The sequence below is a fragment of the Nyctereutes procyonoides genome, unplaced genomic scaffold (assembly GCF_905146905.1).
Source record: "Nyctereutes procyonoides isolate TBG_1078 unplaced genomic scaffold, NYPRO_anot_genome, whole genome shotgun sequence".
Lineage (NCBI taxonomy): Eukaryota > Metazoa > Chordata > Mammalia > Carnivora > Canidae > Nyctereutes > Nyctereutes procyonoides.
In genome coordinates this window covers 2,699,216-2,725,456 of record NW_026575151.1, presented here as the reverse complement: position 1 = coordinate 2,725,456, position 26,241 = coordinate 2,699,216, and the positions used below count along the sequence as shown (strand labels likewise).

Sequence of the window (26,241 nt, the reverse complement as noted above, 5' to 3'; positions counted from 1 at the left end):
ATACCAGGCTTGATCCCAGGATCCCCGGGATCATGACCTGAGCTGAAAGCAGACGCTCAACTGACTGAACCACCCAGGCACCCCTCCAGTATTCTTTCTACCACAAAACATGGTTTCTGTGAAGTAATGATCATTTGTTTAACACTCTGTTTGAAACATTAAGAGCTCTGACCTTTCTCCGTGGCCTTACTTTCATGTCAGTGTCTGATACATGCAAATATTGGGTGGTACAGATGATTCAGATGAGAGGGTGATTAAAACTCAGTTTTAGTCGTGATGGCCTTGTGGCTTCCTCTGAGGTTTCTATCCTTTAAAAAAGGAGGCCACCAGTTATGAGATCTCTGGGTTTTCTCCATCTACATTATTCCCCCCACCAATCTATACTTATATTCACCATTTACCTCTTTCCCTTTGGTCTTGTAGAAGGAACTGATCCTTTTCTTGCCCTTCCACCTGTGCACCCTTTTTGGTTACCTTAAGAAACCTTTTTTCACCCCTTACTCTTAATTACCTCTTTCTTGTTTCCTTCCTAGCCAGAGCTCTGGAGAGAGAAGTAGGTAAACATTTCTGGCCTGCTTCCTCTCCTCCCAGATAATCTTTGAACCCACTGCAAGTTGACGTGTACCCCTACCAATCCACTGTGCTGCCTCCAGTGGACTCCCAATGGACAGAGTCAAGGAGTATTGTTGAGGTGGGCGTAGCCTGCTTGGCCTCTCCATGGCCTTTTACACTATTGACCACCATCCCCTGAAATACTGCCCTGGTTTGTCTGGTTTTTCCTCTGGCCTCCCCACACATGCTTTAATGATCCCCTTTGGAGGCTCTCTTTCCCACCTCTTTCCCCAAGCTCTGCCTTCAACCATCTTTTCTCATTCTGCAGCCTTTCTCTGGTGATCTCATTTGCACATAAGGAGATTCAACTGCCGGCACCCTCATGATCACCAAATTGATTTTCCTAGCTTAAAATTACAGAAAGGTTTTTCAGCTCTAGCTCGTTTTATTCAGCTCTTCTTGATGTTGCACAGACATCTCAAATTCAGCATCTGTAACAGGTTTCATTCCGTCTCCTGTACCTCTTCATACACATAGAACATTCTCCTCCTTCCTGGTCATTACTCCCCATTCCTTTCTGGAGTGGAGACTGCATTATCCACTTGGCAACCCAGTTGTAATGGATATTGCCTTCTAAACATCGTTGAAAGCTTCTCTCTCTTCCTCACAGTCCTCAATCTTTAGTTCAGATATTTTTTTTTTAAATTTTTTATTTATGATAGTCAAAGAGAGAGAGAGAGAGGCAGAGGCATAGGCAGAGGGAGAAGCAGGCTCCATACACCGGGAGCCCGATGTGGGATTCGATCCAGGGTCTCCAGGATCGCGCCCTGGGCCAAAGGCAGGCGCCAAACCGCTACACCACCCAGGGATTTCTTTAGTTCAGATTTTTATGCTTACTTTGAACTGTTACAATTTCTTTCCAATGTATCTTCCTGCCCTGTTCTTCTCTTCAAAGTACCTGCCATACTGCTGCACAAGAGTGATTTTATTTTATGAAAATAGCATCAAGTCATCCTAGTTTAAAAATCCTTCAGTTCCTCTTCTTTGCTCAGGGTAAAAAAAAATCCAGATTATTTCCAGTTCCCTTCTCCCCTCCATACCCTGCCTCCCCAAGTTGCTTTCTTGATGGGATTCTTACCTGTCTCTCCAGGCATGGGTTATGGCCCCCCTGCTTGATGCTTTCCTTTCCCTTCTGCAGCCACCCAGACCCTGAATGAGAGGACTTCCTCCACTATGCTCCTGGTACCCAGACTTCTGGTCTCAGCACTTCTTGGTGCTATGGTCTGTGTTTTTTTTTTCCAGATGGTAAACATTTTGAGGGCAGGATCATTTGCTCCTTTGTTTCTTGGTCCTTTGTGTTTAGCACAAGTGAGGACAGGGACAAAAACAGGGATTTTCTTGTTCTGTGCTAAGCTCGAGTTCTTACTTGATTTACTTAAATCCAGAGTCTGAAAGATAATCTCTGATGTTTATCTCTCTCTCTCTCTCTCTCTCTCTCTCTCTCTCTCTCTCTCTCTCTCTCTGTGTGTGTGTGTGTGTGTGTGTGTGTGTGTGGAGGGTGGTGAACAATTTGATATGGGACTGTATTTACTATTTAGGACACTGGGATGGGAAGCAGGCACTAATAAGTTCAACAATTTTTTAAAGAAATTGTTTGACTTAACCATTTTCAGACTAAGTATTCCCAGGTCATGTTAGGCATTCTTATGTGTGGATTTGAAAATAAGCAGCCTAATCCAATCATTAGGTGTTCCTTGTAAAGCTCTAGCCTCCTAATTGCTGTACTTTCAGTATTGAGTTCAGAGATTAATCAGGTGGTTTTATGTACTATAAAATTTGGAAAGTCATGATTTTTCTATATCTGTCATGTATGTAGGTACTTTCCTCTCTATTAAATAAGGCACCAAGTATCCTTTTGTGTATTTTGGGTTTCTTTTTATATAAGTGCTTATATACGATAAAATTGCTGTTAATCTCCAAGGATTCTCAATTTTAAATATTTTGCCATTGAATGAATCACTTTTTTGGGAATGAGCCAATCATTTTGGGTAGGGGCATTAACTCTTCTAGGCCACTTGGGTATCATTAATTGGTATCCTAGTAACTTAAGAATCATTGACCCTGAAAATGCCCAACTGGCAACCTGGGTTTAATTTTCTAGTAAGATTAATTATCTTGCAGGAAAGGGTAAAACAGAGACACCAGGGTTCTTTATATCCCTCATATTTTCTCAAGATTCCAGTGAGCTAGTTGCTACGATGAGGGAAAACACTGGTGTGTTGTTCTGAACCTAATTGAGTCCTTTATTATGTTATGACTCACCTATAGTTCACAGATTTATTCCGTGCAAGTCATGTAAAATAACTACACTGTGGTTTGTTTTGCTTACTTGGTTCATGTTTCTGGTGATCTGTCAGGCTGCATATGCCAATCTGCTGAAGCAGGCTTTGGCAGGCGCTCGTGCGGCAAACAGGAGACCATCGCACAGCGCAGCTGGGAGGCCGCCTCACACTGGGTCCCCCAGACAGAGGGCCTTTTCACAATCTCCCCAAGGGAACCGAAGATGTTCATAATGTGTGTGGGGCCATGCTTAGTATAAAAAGAGACTCAGGTCTTCAAAATGATCAGGCTCTTAATATCGTGTTTCCCCATTCACCTGTTTGTGAGAGAAGGAAGCATTAAAGCCGGCTTTAGAGAGTGCTCACTCTCAGAGGGGCAGGGTCTTGTATGGTTGTACTGATTGAGTTGCCAGCATCTGAAAATTAATACACTTAACACCGAAGTCTGGATTTTTATTTTATTTTTTTTCTCCTTAAGCACTGAAAACACAGGTTTTGCATTCCTGCAAAGCAGCAATTGGCTGGTCCTTCAAGGCACACACTTTGGCTTGCCCTTGTCCTTGCTTGAGCCCTGGGAGTGTCAGTGTTCTCAGTGAATTCAAGTATTTTTATATCCTCTTGATTGTTCCTCCCTTTTGGGCAGATCCAATGGATGAAAACCCAGTCATGCAAAAAGTGTATTTTTCCAGGAGGATTTATAATGAGGTGTGTTTAATGGTAATCTAGTTCAAGTAAAAAAATGAACGATTTTCAAACTTCTTTTTTTAAAAAAGCTCTGTGCCCAATAAGGGTCTTGAACTTACAACCCTGAGCTCAAGAGTTGCCTGCTCTACCAACTGAGCCATCCAAGTGCCCCTGATTGCAGATTTCACATTTTTACAAAAAATTATGCAAAGTTGGTCCTGCTTTGCTGCTTTATCTTTTGCCCTTGTTTCCAAATGTGGAGATTTTTCCAATAAGCCTTTAAGTGTATGATTCAGGCACTTAGTCATATTTTAAGGAAAACCCCACAAGGATAACCTACTTAACAACTTTTTTTTTTTTTTAAGATTTTATTTATTTATTCATGAGAGACACACAGAGAGAGGCAGAGACATAGGCAGAGGGATAAGCAGGCTCCATGCAGGGAGCCTGATGGGGGACTGGATCCTAGATCCAGGATCACACCCTGAGCTAAAGGCAGAAGCTCAACTGCTGAGCCACCCAAGCGGCCTTACTTTCCTTTCTTTTCTCTTTTCTTTTCTTTTCTTTTTTTTCTTCTTTTCTTTTCTTTTCTTTTTTTCTTTTTCTCTTTTTCTTTCTTTTTCTTTTTCTTTTCAAGTTGTTTGCTACTACCCAAAACCATGAACATGGGTTCTTATTTTCCTTGTCACCAGTTAGAAGTATACGTACATAGTTTTTCTAAATGAGGAGGTAAGTAGTCATTCATGCTCTTGGCTCTAAAATATCATGATTTCTTTTTAGAAAAGGAATTTGAATTCCTAGCAGTTGGATGCTGATGCTGTTTCCTATATTGGGCCCAGTAGCATATTTTTCAATCCCTTTTATTCAAAATGGGCTTTCTTGTTTTTCTTGTTTTTAGAGCGAATGATGGGAAATGGGCTTTCAACATCGATTCAGCAAACAAGAGCTGCTTTTCTTCCTTTGATCTTAGCAACATGTATACATGTTTTTGTTTTTGTTTTTTTTTATGGTATGAACAGCCTTTATTGATGGAAACAGGAAGTGGAAAAGAGGAAGATACACAACAGCTCTGGGTCCTAGGTGCCTGCAGAAGCCCCCATCACCCCCAAAATGGCTGATCTTAACAATATTGGTCCTGTAGTTATATGGACAACTAATGTTGAAGTTTCTTAGGGTACAGGTTTCTATATTTGTACAGATTTGCAAGTGTACCTAATTAGTACTACTATTCAAGAACTGAGGTGTGAGTGTTCTGGAGATTTTCTAAACTATTCTTTCTTGTTGGATATACCCCTTGCCCCCCATTGATATAATTGCTGAGAATTTTGATGTCTTAATATTTAATAACTAGGAATAAATAATAAATCTATAATAGAACATATAATCCATGGGCCACCAAAAACTTTGGAGTTGTTGAAGGGAATGAAGATATACTTTAATTTCTTTTTGTAATCTTGGGTTTTTTTGTTTTTTGGCTAATTAGATGGGACTTTAAGGTATTATAGGTAGTAATTAAGAGCATGAGTTTTTGGATTAAGGAAGACTTGGGTTTGAGTCTTTATCTCAAACTAGCTTTTAGACCAGATAAATTACTTAAATACTAAACATTACTGTTCATGCTTCATTTCTTAATTGGTACAACAGAAATAATAATGGAATTTTCTCATAAGGTAGTTACCAGGCTTAAATAAGAAAATATTAGATCAGTGACTGGCATATAGTAAATATTTAATAGCTGCTGTGTTTATGTCATTATCATAGTTATTCTGACATTGTCTAAATGTATGAGTAAATGTAACAGATCCATGTCTTTGCTTCAGCTTAGAATCTGAAATTTGGATAGTTTTAATAGTTTTAGGTTTGTTTCTTTCTTTCTAGAGTGATATTGTATGCATGTGGGAGGGAGGGAAAGGAGGGGCAGAGGGAGTGAGAGAGAATCCTAAACTCCATGCAAAGCGCAGAGCACGATGTGGGGCTTAGTCTCACGACCCTGAGATCAGGATCAGAGCCAAAATCCAGGGTCAACCAACTGAGCCACCCAGGCACCCCAGTAGTTTTGAATTTTAAGGGTTTAAAGAAATATAAGCGGGAGGTAATCTACTGATGGATGGCACTATGGAGTCAGAATACTTACGTTCATTTTCCTTTATCTTTAAATGAGACATTTCTACTTGAACTACAAGTCTGGTGTGAGAATGAAACAGGATATACATTTGCCTAACATATAGTAGGCTGCATGATGTCCCACTTTTGTTGACCTGCAATGACAGTAAAAGCAAATTCACACTGTAGGAAATGGTTCTGTAGATATTACCCATCTTCCAGTTGTCTTTATTGACTATAACTATGGTTGGAAGTCATTGGAATCCTAATAAGTATCCTAATGTTTTGGGTTGGTTTGATTGTGTTTCTTGGGTGTTTCGGTGAAGTGATGAAATTCTATGCCATGCATTTAATTTTATTCAAATTTTAAAATAGTCTTTTTAAAATAAGAGATTTGAATGAATATTTTGTACCACTAGTAAAGTATTGAGTACCTGGTGTATTTTCAGGATTTATTTATTTATTTTTCTCTTTCTTTTCTTTCTTTTGTATTTTCAGGATTTAGAATTGTACTAGTTGTCATAAGAATTCCATGGGGGCTAATTCCAGCCTTGTGAAGAGCTTTTAGTTGTTTTTGGGCATCATGAAACATATGGATGGGGGAGGGGCAGGGAATTACAGTGCTGAACTGCAGATCATATAGTATTAATTTTGTGGTCTGGGTCACAAATCCAGTAAGGATAGGCATGAGTAGGCATATTCATGTAATTTGTGAAGGCTTCCTGAGTCTGATACAGAGGATGGGCATCTTAATAAGTTAATAAAATAGGGTGACTTTATGAAGTAGGGAAGTCACCACAGCTTTACTGAGAAACATCAATGAAATGTCTGGACATCCATTCAGTTTTTAGTTCTAATAATATTGATTAGTATCTGAACTTCTAAGAGTATGGGGACACCAATACTCATTTTATGTATCTTAATGCGAATTAGAAAAAATATATGTACCAGCTCATCAAATTCAGGATTTCATAAATACTGTAACTTCCTGTGAGGCCAGTGAGAAACTGAATTGATCATAAGTTAATTTAAAGAAAATAGTACAGGTGGTACTGCAATACAATATGGTATCCTTGTCAAGATAGTGTGGGAATGACTAAAGTTTGGGTAAAGGTGGTGTAAACTGTACTTTGAGTCATGAAGGAAAGATTTTATAAAGTTTGGTTAGAGATGGGCCAGTGTCAAAGAAGGAAAATAAGCTTGAGGCCTGGTGGTGACTTAAAACATTTCTTTGTCTTCGCCAGTGAAGGACCTCTTCATACATGAAGAGCTTCTTTCCTCAGATCAGAACTAAATTTTGTCCACTATTTTCTTTCACCCTTCTTCCATCTCCTCTATTCATCTGGTGCTTAAAAATGTTTCTACTACTAACAGCTGCTACTGCTCCTACTAATATCATACTATTAACATTTTTCTTGAGTGAGGAATATTTTTTAGAAGACTTTTATGATAGTATTATTTGAAATTTATTTCTGACTATGCCATCAGGTTGTCCTGCAAAGTTATTAGGTATGTAGGATTTGAAGGAGATTGGGGCTTAGCTCTATTTGAGAGGTGGAAGGTAGTACAAGGGCCATAGATTATTTTTTTTAAAGATCTATTTATTCATTCATTCATTCATTCATTCATGATAGACACACACACACACACACACACACACAGGCAGAGGGAGAAGCAGGCTCCATGCTGGGAGCCTGACGTGGGACTCAATCCCGGGACTCCAGGACCGCGCCCTGGGCCAAAGGCAGGCGCTAAACCGCTGAGCCACCAGGGATCCCCCATAGATTATTTTTTTAAGCATATCAGAATAGGGTAGAGTATTACTACATAGTAATGAAGATACAACTGATTTTGATGAGTATTACACCCTGTGTTTTATTTCCCTTGCTTGAAGACTTAATAATTATTTGTTGATTGGCACTGTGGGATAGGTGATGGCATTCATCCTGAAGAACAAGTCTCATGCCAGAAGCATCAGAATGGAGAAATTCTCAATAATGCTCTGGCTGGTTAAGTAAACCCAGGGTTTAGCTTTCTAATGGCCTCTCATTGATTGTCCATTTAGTAGACTCTGTAAAAGGGCAGTCATGGAGAATGGCAGTGCTGACATGGCCAGTCCTGTTTTCCCCTGCTGGCCCTGAAACTCTTATCAGGGAAAGCATTTTTGCACTTTCTCCTTGTCCAATAAATGGCTTGACACGAGGGGTATCCTGAGGCAGGCTCAACTGAACCCTCAAGGCTTATCAGCACTTGCTGGTGGACAGCACCACTGCTCCTGCCCTGGCTCCCTTCATCCTCGCAGTCCCCAGTCCCAAAGGCCCAGGGCCCTGGATCCAGCCTCTACAAATGTTTTTGCCCACATTAATTCATTCAGAATTTATTAGAAATGTAAGTAGACAAAAGCGTCCATAGGCGATGACTGCTCCAAAGCTGAAGAGACTTTGGCTGTTTAACAATAAATCAGAGGAAGATGCAAGCAAGGGTTGTACTATATAGTACTATATAGTTATTAAAAGATATAAAATTTGTTGTCATTCATTCCTTCAGAATTCCCTTCTCCCTTCCAGAGGAAGTTTTCATACACATTGATTACCTTAATAAAGGTTGTGTTTGGATGATGGGGTGGAGAAGTGGGAAAGTTTAGTAGAACGGAAAAAAAGGAAAAAATTAAGAGACTCAGGCTTTTGTGTCATGGTAAGAGTATAAGAGTAAAAATGATACATTTTATTGGGGATGCTTTGGGTACCAGGCAGGGTGTTTAAGACCTCTCCATGCAGGGGGCTTGTAGTTGGTCCCTGGCAGCCTTATCTGAAAGCCAGTTATGTCCAACTCAGGCCCTTGCTCATAAGCACAACCCTGCAAGGCCAGAATCACTGGGGATGACTTGGAGGAACATCTGAGACTTCTGAGAATCCCCAATTGTAAAGTCTGCTCAAGTTTCTTTAATAAACTGCAATAAATAACTTAAAAAAATAAAAATAAAAAAAGTAAACTGCAATAAAAAGCCTAACTTCACAAGAATTACTCTGTGCATCTGGGCAAGTAGTGAATGTTGAGCTACAGTGGGAAATGGATTCTAGAGTATTGAATTCATGTTTGTTGGCTAAGCAGGATTATAAATCCATGCATGTTAATGGGATTTTAGGGGTTAAATTTGCAGAATCAAGGACGTTTTAGGGTATATTTTTAGTGGCCATAAGTATCACCCAGTCTTTTCTGCTTCATATGAGTGCCAGGTAGAGACTTGATGAGACCAGTAGGTCACCCTGCCCTTTATAGCTGAAGCTGTTCCTATAGAATGTCTTTGAAAACATGTGTTTTTAATCTGTCAAAATTGGTTGGCCAAAAAGAAAATTGTAGCCTGACTTGTTTAAAGAAGCAAAAATAACTACACATCAAAGTTTCAGTGTACAGAGCATGGTTCATTTCTTCGTTGACTCTTTTTGCTTTTTATTACTCTGATTTTTATTTCCCATCAGTGTGTTAGATGAGTAAAGTTATTTGCAGAACATATATACTACCCATAAAAACACTAATTTTTATGTTAGGTTTTTTCTTATGTGTAACATTACAGCATTATGAACTACTTTCGTGTTAATGAGTAACTTTAGCAGAATACTAAGAAGACTATTGAGGGATAAAAAAAACTTAGGAAACTTAAGATCATTTGTTTTGAAATACATAATGTTGGAATTAAATGAATTTTCTTTCTCTAGACTTCAGGTTCTTTAGCTTCCTTTGCCATTGATTGTGTGTGTGTGTGTGTCTGTCTGTGTTGGTGTTTATTTTCGATTATGAAGTTGGGTTATCTACTTCATTGCCTTTATATCTTATACGTATTTACTAATAAGCATTATGTCTTATCAAGTACGTATTTGCATATAATACCTGGTGATAGCATTAGTTATATAGAAAATTTTGAGCAGAATGGGATTTACTTCAGACACGTCCTCAGGTGTCATTGTGTAGGCACTTATTAGGTGGGGTTTAATAGGAACTCCCAGTGGTGGCTTGAATATTTTTGCTTTTGTGCTATTGGCAATTTTAAATCACGAAGATTTTTATATCGACCTTTGAAAGCAAAGTAAAGATTTAAACCATCTTGGGGGTCTTCACATCCCTGGTTTTGATGGGAAGAGTGGAGGATTGCCCATTGCATAAAGCCGTATGTTTTTAAACTATGAGCATGGTGCTTTGCACAAGTCAAAACTGCTAAAGGGACAGATGTTGCCAATTTCAAATGTACAGGGGGAAGGCCAATATTGCTAAGCAACGGTGTACTTGAGAGAGCATTTTTAGGAGCAGAGCCAGGGGAGTTGTGCCTGGGAGCATTTGCTGCTGCTTATGGCTCAGTACAAGGGAAGAGATGAAAAGTTGTTTCCTGTCAGGGCCGCCATTGCAACCGCCAGCACAAAAGACAGTGACCTAGGGGCACCAGTTAGGGCTGGCAAAGGGATGTATGAAAACAGAAAAGCTTTTTTGCCATGTAGGAAGGCAGTAAGCCATGTTCACAGAGGTAAGTGCCCCCCAGTGAACAGCTGCCCCACAGTAAGTACGAGTAAGTGTACGCCTGAGGTTTCAGGTGGGGAAGGAGGTGAGAAAGTGAGGCCTCAAAAGAAAAATCTTTCTCCCTCTCCTTTACTCTCTCTCTCCATCCTGCCCTTCCCTCATTTCCTTCCTTTCTCTCTTCTCTCCTTCTCTTTTACTTCCTCTGTTAGGGGCTAACATCAAAGAGAAGGATCCGAGTAACCTCTATAGTTGAGTGCTGCAGTGTGTGTGACCTTCTAAACAAGGTAAATAAGCTCACCAGCCACAGGTATTCGGCCCCTCCCATGGCCCCTCCCTTGGTATACACTTGATAGGTAGCATACAGGTGGTATGGGTTCGTTCGTTCTTTCTTTTTTTTTTTCTCCCCTTTTGGCTGCCACTAGAGACTTCGAATACCCCTTGAGATTTTCATGGTTGTTGGTTTGGATTATGGGTTTTCTTCTCTCTGTCACTGTCCCTTTTAATGAAATAATGGTGTAAAAGTAGAGAAAGTACGTTATTGTTTCATATCTGCATGAAATCATAGCCTATTTTTGGCAATGCATTTTAAAGAAATTAAAAAATTAGCAGTTCCTTACCACTTAGATCTTTTTTTGGTCCATCTTTCAAACTCCGGTCTTGAACCTCTAGATCTCTTGACAAATACTGATGATTTCTTTCGTCTTTCTAAAGTAAAGGTACAAATGGAAGATAACTGACAGCTTAAAAGCTTACGTGTGTGTGTGTGTGTGTGTGTGTGTGTATACATGTGTATGCTCCCCCTCCACTTTCTCTCCCTTGCCTCTCCCTCCTTCTCCCCATCTCTCCTTTTCCCCCTTGGCTTTTATTGCTTTGCTTTTGTTTTTTAGCAGACAGATGGAATTTGAGTCAAATTCAAATGATTGTGGGACTCCTATGCAAATTCTAACTGATAAGTAGTAATACTTGATTTCCAGTGATGAAAGAGTATTTTGAAGTAATTTTACTTTGGTGAGGCAGGCAGGACACAAGTTTTAATGTTCTTATAGTTACTTGGTTTTTATTAATTGATTCGGAACAGTTCATGGTCACATAGTCTGTCTTTGTGGGATATAAATTTATGTGATGAAAGGCTAGAGAAGGTGACAGTGTTTCCATTTTTCCCCCTCAGAAGATAGAATTTGTTTACAGTTAAGCTGCAGTGAATCTTCGTCAATGATGAGAGAGCAGAGAAACTGGGCACAAGTATGTTTGTTTTTCATAGAACTTGTTGTAGTTAAGCCCAGAAGAAACTGGCTTACTTTGTCCTACAAAAAGTTTTTGAGAGTTTTATTAAGGAAACATTTGACATTGAGACGCCTCTTTAAACATTTTTTACTAAAAGATATAATAAAACAGATGAGACTCACCTGCTCCGGAGCTGGTCTAAAACCCTTCAGGTTCATTTAATGTTACTTGGTAGGCAGCATTATTTGTGGCTGTATAAATAATACTGCTTATTTATTATTTTTTTTAAAGATTTTATTTATTTATTCATGAAAGACACACAGAGAGGCAGAGAGAGAAGCAGGCTCCAGGCAGGAAGTCTGATGTGGGACTTGATCCCAGGTCTCCAAGATCATGCCCTGGGCTGAAGGCGGACGCTTAACCCCTGAGCCACTCAGGCGTCCCAATACTGCTTATTTTTACAGAGGATTCGTTTGTCTACCAATTAAAGAACTTTAAATTGAAAGGACTTTTTAAATAGCATGTGTCCCTTCCCATTGGCATCCCCCAAACCAGCATTGTGATTATGCTAATGTCAGTGAAAAAGTGACCTGGCCTCCAAGAGCATCATCTCCGCCCCCGCCTCCCCCGGCTGTGTGCCAAGTGTCCATGTGTAAGGAGTAGTCAGGAGGGCCACAGCTGGATTTATGTACAACTGAGATGTAATTTACTTCTGCTGCTTTGTCCCCCCCCCCCCCTTCTCTCAAAGGCAGTTTTCAAGAGGAATTGGTTTTGTTGCAGCTGTGAGAATGGTTAACTGTTTTTCATAATATCTCTTCTCTGGCACCTAGATATTCTATATTCTAGGAAAACAGGAATGACAGTAAATGCAAGAATATTAGTAGTTAGGACACATGGGGTTGACCTACCCTGTGCCTTAAATCATCCAAAAAGCTGGAGTCTTGGGTCACGGGCTCTGCATTAAAAGTCAGAAAGTACTTTTAAAATTTCACTGCACGTGTGAGGGTATGAGAAGAGCAAGGAGACTGAGATGGGGAAAGTGAGTAGAGTCACTGTTTCATGTGTTCAGAATTGATATAAACTGTTTGCTGTTGCAACTCTTAGAATTGTGATCATACATAGTGTGAATGCTTAGATGCTTTAAATTCAGCAGCTATTAGGGGGTACCTGGGTGGCGAGTCGGTTGGGCATCTAGCTCTTGATTTCAGCTCAGGTTATGATCTCAGGGTCGTGAGATTGAGCCCTTTGTCGGGCTCCTCACTCAGCACAGTCTGCTGGTTCCTCTCCTCTGGTTCCTCCTGCCAGTCTCGTGTGTGCGCCCGCGTTCTCTCTGTCTCTCTCTCTCATATGTAAATAAATAAATAAAACCTTAAAAAAATTTAGCGGGTATTAGAGTACATTTATTTTACAAGTAAAGAATGTTTTTCTTTGGCACATATAAAATACCTACTTAAGACATATGCAAGAATAAAATTTATTTTTGGGGGAGAGCGAGAGCATGAGTTTGGGGAGGGGCAGAGGAAGAGAGAGAATCCCAGGCAGGTTCCATGCTTTGGATTATTTTATTTATAACATAAATAAAATAATATAAACAAAAAAATTAAAAAAAATAATATAAACATAAAAATTATTAAATAATATAATATAAATAAATATTAGCAATTGTTGAGTGACTAAATATTTTTTTCAAACACTTATTAAACTTTTTCATCTTGGGCAATATAGTAAATTATAAGATGAGCTTTATTGGAATCTTGAGGCAATTTATCTAAACTTTCTGACCAAATTTACATACATAGATAATGCAGGAAAAGGGAAAGATTATTAGTCTACCAGAATGTCAGTGGAATTAGCAAACTTTTTTTTTCCCTAAAGAGAGTGACCGAATCCCGTTCTTAATACATTATAGAAAAGCAGAACAGTCTCTTAAATTTAGATGTTCTTTGATGATAGGATTAAAGAAGTGATTTGTAACCATTCATAATATTGCAGTATTAGATGAATTGTACTTTCCAAGAATGATCTTTGGTCAGTTTTGTAGACCCTGGCAAGTAACCTGGTGGTTTGTTACCTAATACTAAAGCCCCAAGAAAGGGGAGAATTTACTTGTTCGGAATTGGATGTAAAGGGCAAGGCCATCTTTATTTTCCTTCTCTCCTCTGTTTATTATAGTATCAGTAATCCCCAAGGTGGTTTGAAGCTCAGGTTGCTTCCTCAGAGCATATACGCCTGCTTCAATAATTTTCTTTCCTTTTTTCTTTCACTAGGTTCTGCTTTTTGTTTTTAAAAGTCATCATGCCAGGAGACAGGCAACCAACACCTAGCCCAGAGGTGACTGTTGAGATTACTGCTGGAATAAACCCAAGATAAAATCTTTATGTTCTTTCAGACAAAGCATAGATTAAATGGCTTATCTTATTCATATGACTTCAGTTTCTTTCAACCTAATCCAGAAACTGATGGAAAGTTGTTGTTGTTGTTTTTTTTTTTTCCTGGTGCCTCTCTAGTACTTAGCTTATGCTCAGCTATGAAAAAAAAAAGTCCAGGCACCCTATGTAACATAGAATTAGATATGGTTCCTGAACACTGTTTGCCACTTAACTTTGATAGACACATACACTCAAAGGAGGAACAGTAATACAAGTTTATGTATCTATAAATCCGGTCATGGTTGACAAAGTAATTTAGTAGTGTGGTTTGACTCAAAACCATTCGTTCATATGATTTGTGGGAGAGCACGTGTGTGTGTGTGTGTGTGCGCGCGCGAGAGAGAGAGAGAGAGAGAGAGAGAGAGAGAGAGAGAGAGAGAGAGAGAGAGGGGGGGGGAGGGAGCATGCATGAGAGAAGGGTGGGATGGGGATTGGAGTAAGCATCACAAAACATCACACTGCAGTGTAACACCCTCCCCTACAGGGATATATTTTAATGAAAGACTTAATGTTAATGTACCCACTCAAAAATAAAAATCAGATCTCTCAGAAAAAAATACTGAAGATGGTTTTAATGAACAGAATTGGTTGTGGAAGGAATGGATCACATAGTTTGGTCCATTTGAAAGAACTTGCCAGTTTATTATCACTAGCATGGAACCAGTGTCTAAGACTCATTCTTTGAGATACCCCCCCCTTTTTGCTTTCTTTCCTTTTTTTCCTTCTTTCTTTCTGTTTTTCTTTTCTCTTTTTCTTTTTTTAATAGCAATGCCTTTGTAGCCAGGCTTACTTAAATCATTCACGGTTGCTATGCCCACAATGGGCTTCATGGGGTCTCAAGTGATCTTTCATCAAAGGCACAGTGTTTTCAAGTCTTAAGAGCACTGGGGATTTCTGATACCTTATTACATGGTGAATGGTAGTGGTTCACAGTCAAAAGTTAGAAAGTAGGTGAATAACCGAGATTAAACGTAAGTACTATCAAACAATGATAACTTTGTTTTTAAGTCAGTTTAAACCTATTTCAGGTGTACCCCCTGCCCCCTTAACTTTTACACCAAGAAACTAGTTGACATATAGTTATAAATAATATCTACTGAAGATATTTCTGTATATAATGCATAAACATAAATGGTATTTTTTTAAAAATAGGAACTGTTTCATGTAGCTCTACAGAAACCTTGGAAATACATTAAAATGTACACATTCAGGGATCTTAGGAAAATAATAGTAATCAAATAAGTGAAACCAATCCTTTTAGTACTCCCCTCATAGTCCTTTGTACATTTAGATGAAGTAAGGTTTTACAGTTCTCTATGTGGAGAACAGCTACTCAACTTCTCTTATTTTTACTTAAACCAGATCTTAAGAACTAGATCCTAGGTTCTATAATGAAAAGATACTTTAATAGAGATCAAGATAGAATTTCCAGGATATTTTAAGTAGCAGTTAACTCAAATTAAGAGCTTTCATAAATTTTACACATTTTAGAAAAATATATTAGTGACACTAAAGCATGTAACTGTAGTAAAATCAATGTGACTAGAAAGAAACAAACTATCATATTGATCTTTAAAAGTTCAAAATACTTCTTGTGAGCTTTTATAAGTTTCATTAATGATGTTTAGGGTTCTTTTCATTTTTAGTTTTAGGTTGTGAAAGACAAGGAAATAATAATTTGCCTGTAAAAAAGCAGTTTACCTAAGGGTGAACTTTTAAAAACCAGGGATATTAGCTCATGTTTAATAAATGAATTGGGGCGGCACCACATCCTCCAAGCATTCAGCATTCTTCTACTGTGTTTATCCTTAGAGTATTTCTTAATGTCCTGTCTCAAGAAGACACATGCCTTCCCTTACCCCAACCCAAGCATACCTGATATCCCCTCTCCCACCTGTCATGATCTCCTATAACTCTCAGATCTGAAACTTTGCTCGGAGAAATTCACATCCCTAAATTGCGCTTAGGAAACTACTCCTTGGCTGAAGAACATCTAATGGGGTGGTAATGGAATTTTGTTATAATAGTTTTTTTTTTTTTAATGGAGGATATCTGTATCTTAAATCATTGTTTTGTGAGGATGTCTGGAATATTACAAATGTGAACAAACATATTGCTTTTCCAGTATGTAGGAAAAAGAATTCACCGTAAAATACTGCGTAACTTTTGGTGCTCTTGTTTCTGAATTTTGTCAGCGATGCCATGAAATGACAAAATCAAATTCATTTCACTACTTACACATCTGTGTTAGTTCAGAATTATGCCAGGGTCCTGGGAGACACAGAGCTGGATAAGCCCCAGATCCCACCAAATAGGAAATGAGCCTAGGAGAACAAATGGAAGCACCAAGAGCTGTTTCAGAATTGAAGGTGGGTAGAGTGTCAGTGAACAAAAAGACTTCCAGGAAAGGTCTGCCAGTGTTTGTGACGCCCATGTTTGCATCTACCACTCTTCCTAGATCCCCTGATAAGAGTAGAAAGTATGGTCTTTCCACAATAAATTTTTGTTGGATGATAACTGGTGGTGATCTGTAGATCGCTCATCATTTAAAATATAATCTTGTGCTTTAGCAATCTCTTTCCTTCTTTCCTTGAAAAATTAATTTGGAGAGGAGCCATAGAGATTTCTGCAGTTAGCATGACATTAATTGTGGTAGCAGTTTGGCATTAAAAAAGGTTCCAAGGAAACATGAGTGATTCTTTGCTGCATATTAGAGCATATCACATTTTAAAAGCTATTCCAAACCTTTCAATTATTTGAACATATTTGGGAAGAGATAGAAGGGTGTTTAATTGTTTTAGAATTTAACAGTTAAAAGTTGGTTTACAGTTACATAATACCGTTAAGAGTGCCTTTTCTGTCTCCTACCTCACTTTCCCTCCTTTCATATTAACAATCTATAGCTTTCTTTTTAAAAATATGTGTACTATTAAGTGTGCCTTAAATCTGTCTAGGGATCTTAAAAATTCTTCTAAAATACTGGGTATGGAAGTAGACGTTTAGATAGTTGCCCAGAGGGCATGATGCTTCTGAAGAAGTATTATTCCTAGCAACTTTATACCTTTCCCAGCCTAAGTAGGCACACCCAGGCAGAATGAGCAGGTCCTTGTAATAGGCCTCGCTATGTAGGTAATTTATGGTGTATTCACAGAATAAAATTAATTTTGTGTCAAAACCTTGCTCAGACAGGCCTTTTGGTTTCCTCCTCTAATCTGTCTCTTGGAAGTGCTGATTGTAGCATCTTTTTGATAAATGCCTGCCTTTATCTGTTTGGTATTGGCTTCAACATGTACTGTCTTATTTCTTCCTCACAGCAGTCCTGTGAGGTTTTGTGTATTTCATATGTGCCTGCTCAGTATTTAAGTATGACTGACTTTTAAAAAGCAAATCCAAACAATACACCTCTTTCAAGGACTTTGTAAGAAAGAGTGAATTAGCTAGCAAACACTGGACCAGGCCTTCACAGCAGTCCCCAGTTTCCACAGGAACAGCTCACAGTCTCATGGAGGACTGACCGTAATCTGTGAACAGCTCGGTGTGCTGAGTGCTTGGTGGGGCAAGCCCAGAACCCTGAGGAAGAAGCTGGGAATAGATTCACGTAGGTGTGCGTTTGAGAGAAGGAAAGTCATTTAGAGGAAGAGGAAAGTAAAGATAAATGTGGTAGAAGACATTTGACTGTACTTTGAGTAAACATTTTTATCACTTAAAAAAATCTAATTATGTTTTTATTTATGAATAGATAATATATTGCATGATTCAGGATTTAAAGGATAGGTTAAAGGTTAATGTTTTTACATTAAACATCTTCCCACTGCTATACCCCACCCCACCCCCAGCCACCGAATTCCCCTTTCTAGAAGTAATTATTGATGTTACAGGCTTCTTCTCATCTGTATACCCAGGGATGTTTCATTCATAATCCGTTACTCCACATACATCTTCTCTTCTGTCACCTTTTCATTTATTTAGATCCTGGAATATACTGCACCTATGTTTTTCCTCCTGCTTTTAACAGTGTATCTTGGAGATTACCCTCAAATCAATACATGGAGAGGGACCTCATTCTGTGTCATAGCTGTATGGTGTTTCTGCGTAAGCGGCATGTACCACAGTTTTCTTAGTCAGTTACCGCTGGATGGGCATTTAGACTGTTTCCACTAGGCTGAAATGAATAACTGTACGTGTGTCTTTGTGCACATATAGAAGTTGGTGCTAGAAGTCATATTGCTGTTTCAGAGTATGGGAAATTAGAATTTGGGGGCTGTTGCCTAATTGATGTCTCCAGAGGTTTTGACCCTTTACCCTCCCCCAACCAGGGTATCAGAGTGCTTGTTTCCTCATATCTGTCTTATAGACATAGTATCGTCATTTTTTTGTTTTGCCAAATATGTGAGAAAAGAGTTTCTAAGAGTAATCCTAATGTTTTAAAGGAGGAAACAATTTCCCTTTTGTCCCTAGTATGTTTATTTCCAGTAGTTTGTTACTTAAGACTTTGAGTTATAATTCAGACAAACAACAGTGTTTAATAAGGCTCTAAGCTAAAATCTGAAAATTTATTTTCATGTTCTGAGTTCTGAGCCTGAAGGCATACCAACAAATGCCTCTGTATGGCAGCAGTGTCTGATTGGTGATTTACCAAGGTAGAACTGGCCCCTACTCTCCTGGAACTTGAAATCAAGAAGCAGCAGAGATGCTGCTGCAGGAGGTGCTTTGTCAGGGATCGTATAGCCAGGTGTGGGAGTGCGCACACAGTTTCAGGAGCGACAGGCTCGGGGAATGTTTTCCAAAAGATGTTTTTTAATCTGCTACTAGAAGTCTGAGTGGAAGTTACGTGGTCACCAGTGAGAGAAGGAAGAGAGTCTGAGATAGGGACAAGAAAAGTATGATTCATCTACCTAGATGGAGATCAGTGTGCAGCAAGTAGATACTGCTGGTTGATCCATAATCCAAAAGGTGACATGTATTTGAAGAAAAATAGAATGAGCTTTAATCTTTTAAAAATTAAACGATAGAGAATCCTCTTGGGGTTTCCGTCCATCCACACCATTCAAGAATGCCATGGTAATGCTGGCACCGTGCATTTTTTCACATATCTGTGCCTATGATGGCCTTTCAGGTTTCACATGTGACCTTCTTACCAATCCTGTGGAGAGGGTTAGGATGGGTAATACTGTCCCTTTAGAATCACCATGAGGAAATAGTCAAGAAGTTGACTCTCATGCAGAATTTGGAGAGCCAGCCCTCAGCAGGCCAGAACTAGAATCCAAGGTCTTTTGGCTTCCTTCATCAGCATGCTGCCTCTGAGCCCCCTGGGGTTCCCCAGTTAGTGACCACTAAGCCTTTTTGAGGATAGCATTGTCACAAAAGCGCTGCTCTGTTGAAACTTGAGAGACTTAAAACACAGTGTTGTGAGGGCCCCCTGGTCTCAGTGGTGAGGTATGGTTCTTTGGTTCAGCTCTTTTTAGCTTACTAAAACAAACTGTCATGCTTAGAAGACATTTACTAACATCTTATTTTGGTATCAATGCATTTCCTTAGGATTACAGCGTCATTCCAAGAGGTGTGAGAAATCAAACTGAGGCCAGCCAGCATTGCTGCCTTTTCTGGTCTGACGCACCTGTAGTACAGGGAGGCGGTTAGATCTGAATACCAAACTGCTTCTTTTCACAAACAGAGGCAAACCGTTGTTCTTTAAAAAAAATGTTTTTGGTCATGCGTAGGACAACTGGAGTCACATCCCCTCCTTAAGATGCTAATATATTTGGGATCCCTGAGTGGCTCAGTGGTTTAGAGCCTGCCTTGGGCCCAGGGCATGATCCTGGAGTCCCAGCTGGGATGGAGTCCCAGGATCTCCGGAGTCCTGCATCGGGTTCCCTTCATGGAGCCTGCTTCTCCCTCTGCCTTTGTCTCTGCCCTGCCCCCCCCCGTGTGTGTGTGTGTGTGTGTGTGTGTGTGTGTGTGTATGTGTGTGTGTGTGTGTGTGTGTTTCATGAATAAATAAAATTTTTTTTTAAAGATGCTAATGTATTTGTCTCTCGCCTGAAGGTTGAGATTTTTGGAAAGGTAGTGTTAACAGTATTACAAACCCAAGCTCAGTCACTTCAGAGCATTGTGTGACTTCGGAGATGTAACTAAATTTCTCTAGAATTCAGTCTCGTTTTTAAAAAGAAAATGGGATAATAGCTACCACAGAGGTTCATAGGAGAATTGGAGCATTGTACAGAATTCCCTCAGAGATTTTTGTTGTCGTTGCCGAAGTATAATTGACATACAATATTATATTAGTTTCAGGTGTACAACATAATGATTCAACCTTTACATTATGGAGTGATCACCACAATAAATCTAGCTGACGTCTGTCACTGTGCAAAGTTGTTACCTGTTACGAACTATATTCCCTGTGCTGTATATTGCACCCTGTGTCAAATTTATTTTATAACTGGAAGTTTGTATCTCTTAATCCTTTTCCCTTATTTCAGCCATCCTCCCTCCCCTCCTCCCTTCTGGTGACCAAATTGCTGTCTGTATTTATGAGTCTATTTCTGTTTTGTTTTGATAGGTAGAATCATACAGTATTTGTCTTCCTCTGACTTCTTCCACTTTGCATAATATCCTCTGGGTCCATCCATGTTGTGGCATGTGGCAAGTTTACGTTTTTCTGTGGCTGAGTAATAATCCATTGTACAGCTACATTGCCTCTTTACTCATCTATCGATGGACACTTAGGCTGCTACCATATCTTGGCTATTGTTAATAATGCTGTGGTAAACATAGGGGTACTTATTATCTTTTCCAGTTAGTGTTTTGTTTTCTTTGGCTAAGTACCCAGAAGTGGAATTGCTGCATTGTATGATATTTCTGATTTTTTTTGTGGAACCTCCATACTGTTTTCATAGTAGTCACACCATTTTGCATCCCCATCAACAGTGCATGAAAGTTCCCGTTTTTCCACATCCTCGCCAACACTTGTTATTTGTCTTTTTTGATACTAGCCATTCTGATAGATGTGAGGTGGTATCTCATTGTGTGTTTCCCTGATCATTAGTGATGTTGAGCATCTTTTCATGTGTCAGCCATCTGTATGTCGTCTTTGGAAAAATGCCTCTTCAGGTTCTCTGCCCATTCTTTTATTGGATTGTTCTCTGAATAGTGGTTGTGAGTTTTTTATGTATTTTGGATACTAACCCCTTATTGGTTATATCATTCTCAAATACTCTCTCCCATTCAGTAGGTTGCCTTTTTGTTTTGTCGATAGTTTCTTCACCATGCAGAAGCTTTTTAGTTAGATTCAGTCCCATTTATTTATTTTTGCTTCTGTTCTTGCCTAAGCAGACAGATCAAAAAAAAATACTGCTTACATTGGTGTCCAAGAGATTACTGCCTGTGTTTTGTTTTGTTTTGTTTTGTTTTGTTTTTCTCCAGGAGTTTTATGGTTTCCGGTCTTAGGTTTAAATCTCTAATCCATTTGGAGTTTATTTTTGTGTATGATGTAAGAAGGTGATGCAGTTACATTCTTTTGCATGTAGCTGTCCGGTTTTTCCCAGCACCATTTATTTAAGAGACTTTTTCCCATTGTATATTCTTCCTTTGTTGAAGATTAATTGACTGTACAAGCATGGGTTTATATTTCTGGATTCTATTCCGTTCCCTTGATTTCTGTACCTACTTTTGTGCTAGTCCCATATTGTTTTGCTTACTATAGCTTTGTAGTATAGTTTGAGATCAGGGAGTGTGATATCTTCAGCTTTGTCCTTTTATTTATTTATTTTTTAAGATTTTGTTTCTTATTTGAGAGAGAGTGCATATGTGCGCATGAGCAAGGGAGAAGGGTTGAGGGAGAAGGAGAAGCAGGCTCCCCACTGAGCAAGGAGCCTGATGCGGGGCTCTATCCTAGCTAGGACCCTGAGATCATGACCTGAGCCAAAAGTAGACACTTAACCAACTGAGCCACCCAGGCACCCCAAATGGGATTGTTTTCTTAATTTCTCTTTCTGATAGTTATTAGTATATAGAAGTGTAATAGATTTATATACGTTAATTCTGTGTCCTGCATCTTTTCTTTTCTTTCTTTTTTTTTTTTTTAAGATTTTATTTATTCATGAGAGACACACAGAGAGAAAGAGGCAGAGACACAGGCAGAGGGAGAAGCAGGCTCCACACAGGGAAGCCCGATGTGGGACTCGATCCCCGGTCTCCAGTATCATACCCTGGGCTATAGGCGGTGCTAAACCGCTGAGCCACCCAGGCTGCCCATGTGTCCTGCATCTTTACTAAATTCATTTATTCTAATAGTTTTCTGGTGAAGTCTTTAGAGTTTTCTATATATAGTATGTCATCTGCAAATAGGGAGAGTTTTACTTCTTTTCCAGCCTTTTATTTCTTGTCTGATTGCTGTGGCTAGGACTTCCAGTATTGTGTTGAATAAAAGTGGCAAGAGTGGGCATCCACATCTTCCTCATCTTAGAGGAAAAGCTTTCAGCTTCTCACAGTTGAATGTAAGCTCCAGTATTTCGTTTTTAAGGTTCTGTAATGAGGGCTGTATCTACAGTTGATGGGTACATTTAGTACAGTCACCCCCACCCTACCCCTGCCCTACAAGCTAATGATTTTGCATCTTAAAACAGATAGTATCAATCAGAGGAAACAATGGCGTGTAAAAAGGTTAATGCAGTGTCAGGTACAATATGTATTCATAAGTATCTGCTCTCATTTTATTTTTAATTGATCAGAATTCTGGTTCTTGTGTTAAGGCCGTTCCCTAGTGGGGAGGTGAGGTCAGTCTACACACAGGACACCAGATTTGTGAGGCAGCCACAAAGCAGGCAGGAGGGCAGAGCTGCACTCCCGTAGGCACCTAGATGTTGCATGTGAGAGACAGCAGTGGGATTTGTGGTTGTAAGTGCTAAGGCCCGTCTGCACCTTGGAAGCAGAACTGGACAAGGAAGGACCTGCAAACTAGAACTTCCTTATTGATGCAACTAGCATAGATTTTTGTTGTTGTTGCTTTTTGTCACCTCTTACTGTTTGTGGAGGTCTTACCGGAGGATCTTTAGCCTTAACTAGACCGTGTTTAGAGAGGCTGATTGTTTACTCTTTGGCTGCAGTGTGTGTTCCCGGGAGCCTGGCTTCTCTGAGCAGGAGTAGCAGTCCTCAGCTGGAGACTGGGTGGCCAAAGTGGATTTTAAGGAAGGGATTAGGCCATAATGGCTTGTTGAACTTCCCCTCCCTTTTTGGAAGGTCTCCTTCCAGTGGCAGACTTGGAGGTGCCAGACTGTATTTTATTAAACAAAGGAGCCTGTCCTTACAGATCTTTCTCTGCAGACACATTTGAAGTACTTATACTCTAACTTAAGAGTCTCTAATTTGGGTCAGAAGAAGAGTAGCGATTTGAATCTCAGATGGAACATAAAATGGGTTCATGTTATATAGACTATCTTGTAACCTCCCCTCTGTTAATATAAAAATATGTCTTGGTACTCACAGAGGTATTTAGGGGTTAAGGGGCATTAACTCTAAGATATTCGTAGAACAGTTCCACATAGATGTGTTGGGGAGAAAAATAAAAAACAAATGTGGTAGAATGCTGACATTTGGGGACTCTGGGTGAAGAGTTTGTGGGAATTCCTTTTACTATTTTTATAATTTTGCTATATCTATAAAATTATTTCTAAAGAAAAAGTTGAAAATATCTTGAGCATCTTCCCATGCAAGCCCATGCATTCACATTATTATTTTTTCTGTATCATACTGTTGTATGGATGTACTGTGAAGGTCTAGAGCTAAACTGTTGTTGGGCATTTGATTATTAACAGGTATTTGCGATTATAAACAGTGCCACTTGGAGGTCCTTAAATATGATAATACCCTCATGTATTTGGAATGGAATCTCTACACTCCATTGAAATACTCCCACTCTCATAATGGACTTAATAGGAAAATTCACAGTAAATTAACCGAATTAATACTTGAACCTTAAGACCTTATTTTACAATTTTAAATGGGTTAATTGGTGACTACCTAGCAATATTTATCTTATCCAGATACTAATAAATATTGAGCTATAGAAAAATTTCCTTAGCTCTGCTTCATCTGATGTAATAAGACTTTAGAAAAAAAAAAGAATCTTTCAGTGATGTGAAGCACCTTGGCTGAATGTTGACTCCTTGAATAATTACAAAGATCCAAAGGTCTTTTAGCATTCTCATCTCATTCTGTTGGAAGTGGTAGGCAAATCTTTTTCTCTTTCTTTCCAACATGCTTCACTACTATTTCATTGATTCCCAAGCATGTTAATCAGATTCCCATTCCCATTCCAGGAACAGATGAGATAAGGGAATTGTTTGATCAGAGTCAGTAGTAAAATGCTATATGCTCTGTTGTATTGATTCACCTTCAACTTATAATTGTTATTTTTCCTGATGATGCACGTGAAAAATTGAAACCATAGAATATTCTTACATTTTACCGTCAGGTCAGAACAGCATTCGTACTAAAATGTTTGGTCCAGTTTTTAGGCATCTCTTAATGGTTTGAATAACAAAAAGCAGGTAAGCAGATGTAGTTTGTGATATGCATAATGCTTACAGGCAGATCTGATAGGACACTCAGATAAAAGGAATTACCCTTGATTCTTTGGTTATACCTCCTAACTTCCTCAAAAATACCAAACTGCAGACATTTCAACAAAACTGTTTCCGTGAAATTTACATGTTTTAAAACCAGACCCAGGTGGGTTAAATTACATATGAACATTGACATTTCCATTCGATTTGATTCCACAACAGTGTGAATGTTGTGTGCTCTTTTCTTTCCTTTTCCTTCATCCTTAAACTGAAATGGTGGGTTAATGAATCCTAGATCAGGAATTGGCAACCAATGCTGTATTAAATTACACTCAGATTAGAAATGAGAGCCTGGAAAAGAACCCTTTCATCTCCTCTCCAGCTGGAGGCGGGTATTGGACCAGACAGACTAGGAAGACCAGTGCTTTATGCACATAGCAGTGGCAGTAACTGGGTGGGGGGGGTTGTTGTATAGAACTTGCCCAGAGCACTTGGCTCTCAATTGACATAGAAACAGAAGTTGCTTTTCCAGGGAAAAGCATGAGGTCATGGGATTCGTTTCATGTCTCTAGTGAAGGAAAAGTGTTTTGTTTTTTAACTTTTCCATTTTCTTTGCACTTAAAGTTATAAAGACTGTAATATGACATTTCCTAGACACTATGGTGACAATACTAGTGGCAGCAGCTGTCATTTGTTTAGGTGTGGAGAAGGAAGAAGTATAAATAGATCTTTCATCCAAGACACTAGGAAATCTTTCTTCCTGGGGTCTTTCTCTGGGGAAATATTTACTGTGTGGGTGTTTGTGTATACATGTGCATGTATGTATGTGTGTGTGTGTGTATACACACACACACACACACATACAGTGAAAATACTGACTTGAAGTCGAGGGAGAGACATTGAAGTGAATGTCATTACTTTAAAGCCAATTTTTGGCCAGCTAGAATACTACAAAAACAAAACAAAAAACCACAACTCTAACCTATCCTTGATTCGATGTTAGCCTCTTTACCGTGGGCTCACAGAGGTGTTCAGATGATTTCCATCTTTGTGTTCATTTTACTTGGCTCGCTGGACAGATGTTGCTGTGAAGCAGCAAACTGTGACCCCAGTTTTCTTTCTTTCTGCCTCCATTTTTGTTAGTATCTGTTATTCCCCTAGATTTACTAATTTATTAATTTTCTTTAAGATCTGCATTTTCCTCTGGAAACTTTGACCTGAGGGTCCATATTAGTCTGCCACAGCCTCCCAGCAGAACCCTTTCCCCACTGATGAGGTCAGGTTAGTCTCCAGTCTTGTTTTCATCGAGAATGTGAAGTTCCAATACTTAGCCACTCAAAGATGGCGCCTGGGGTGATTCAACCCCTGCAAGAGTATTGCTGTAATAATACCAGGATCTACTAATAACCGTCATTGGAATTGGGTTTTGTTCATTTGTGCTAACCTTTTCCTTGTTTTTCACTTTCAGCAGACCTACTCCAATGAAGTTCATTGTGTTGAAGAGATTTTGAAGGTGAGTTGATTTACCTTCAATCTCCATTTGAAGAGTTCATCTTCAATCTCCATTTGAAGAGTTATTGAGGGAGGTAGACATATATCCACTTTGACTTTAATGAGCGGTTGGTTGCCATTCCAAACCCCTTTCAACGGTTCCCCTCCTCACACCTCCCAGTACAAAATAAACCAGAGAAATAACAGAGGGACCCTAAGAGCCTTACTGAGCTCTCTGACAGATTGTTTATTAAAATGAAGTCTACAAGCTGCAAGGCATTATTTGGACCAGAGTTTTAAGACCTCTCTCAGGTTTTACTGCTTGTTCATAAAGACCCACAAGAATTG

At 39.2% G+C, this 26,241-nt stretch overlaps 1 protein-coding gene across 9 annotated transcripts in view; it reads left to right on the top strand.

Moving 5' to 3' along the window:
- Positions 1–26,241, top strand: part of AFF1 (ALF transcription elongation factor 1) — a 234,061-nt gene that overhangs the window by 154,746 nt on the left and 53,074 nt on the right. For all 9 annotated transcript variants that reach the window (XM_055313044.1, XM_055313043.1, XM_055313041.1 and 6 more), the window contains one exon: positions 25,871–25,915. In XM_055313044.1, the coding sequence (XP_055169019.1) occupies positions 25,871–25,915 (45 nt within the window). The remainder of the gene's footprint in view (positions 1–25,870; positions 25,916–26,241) is intronic.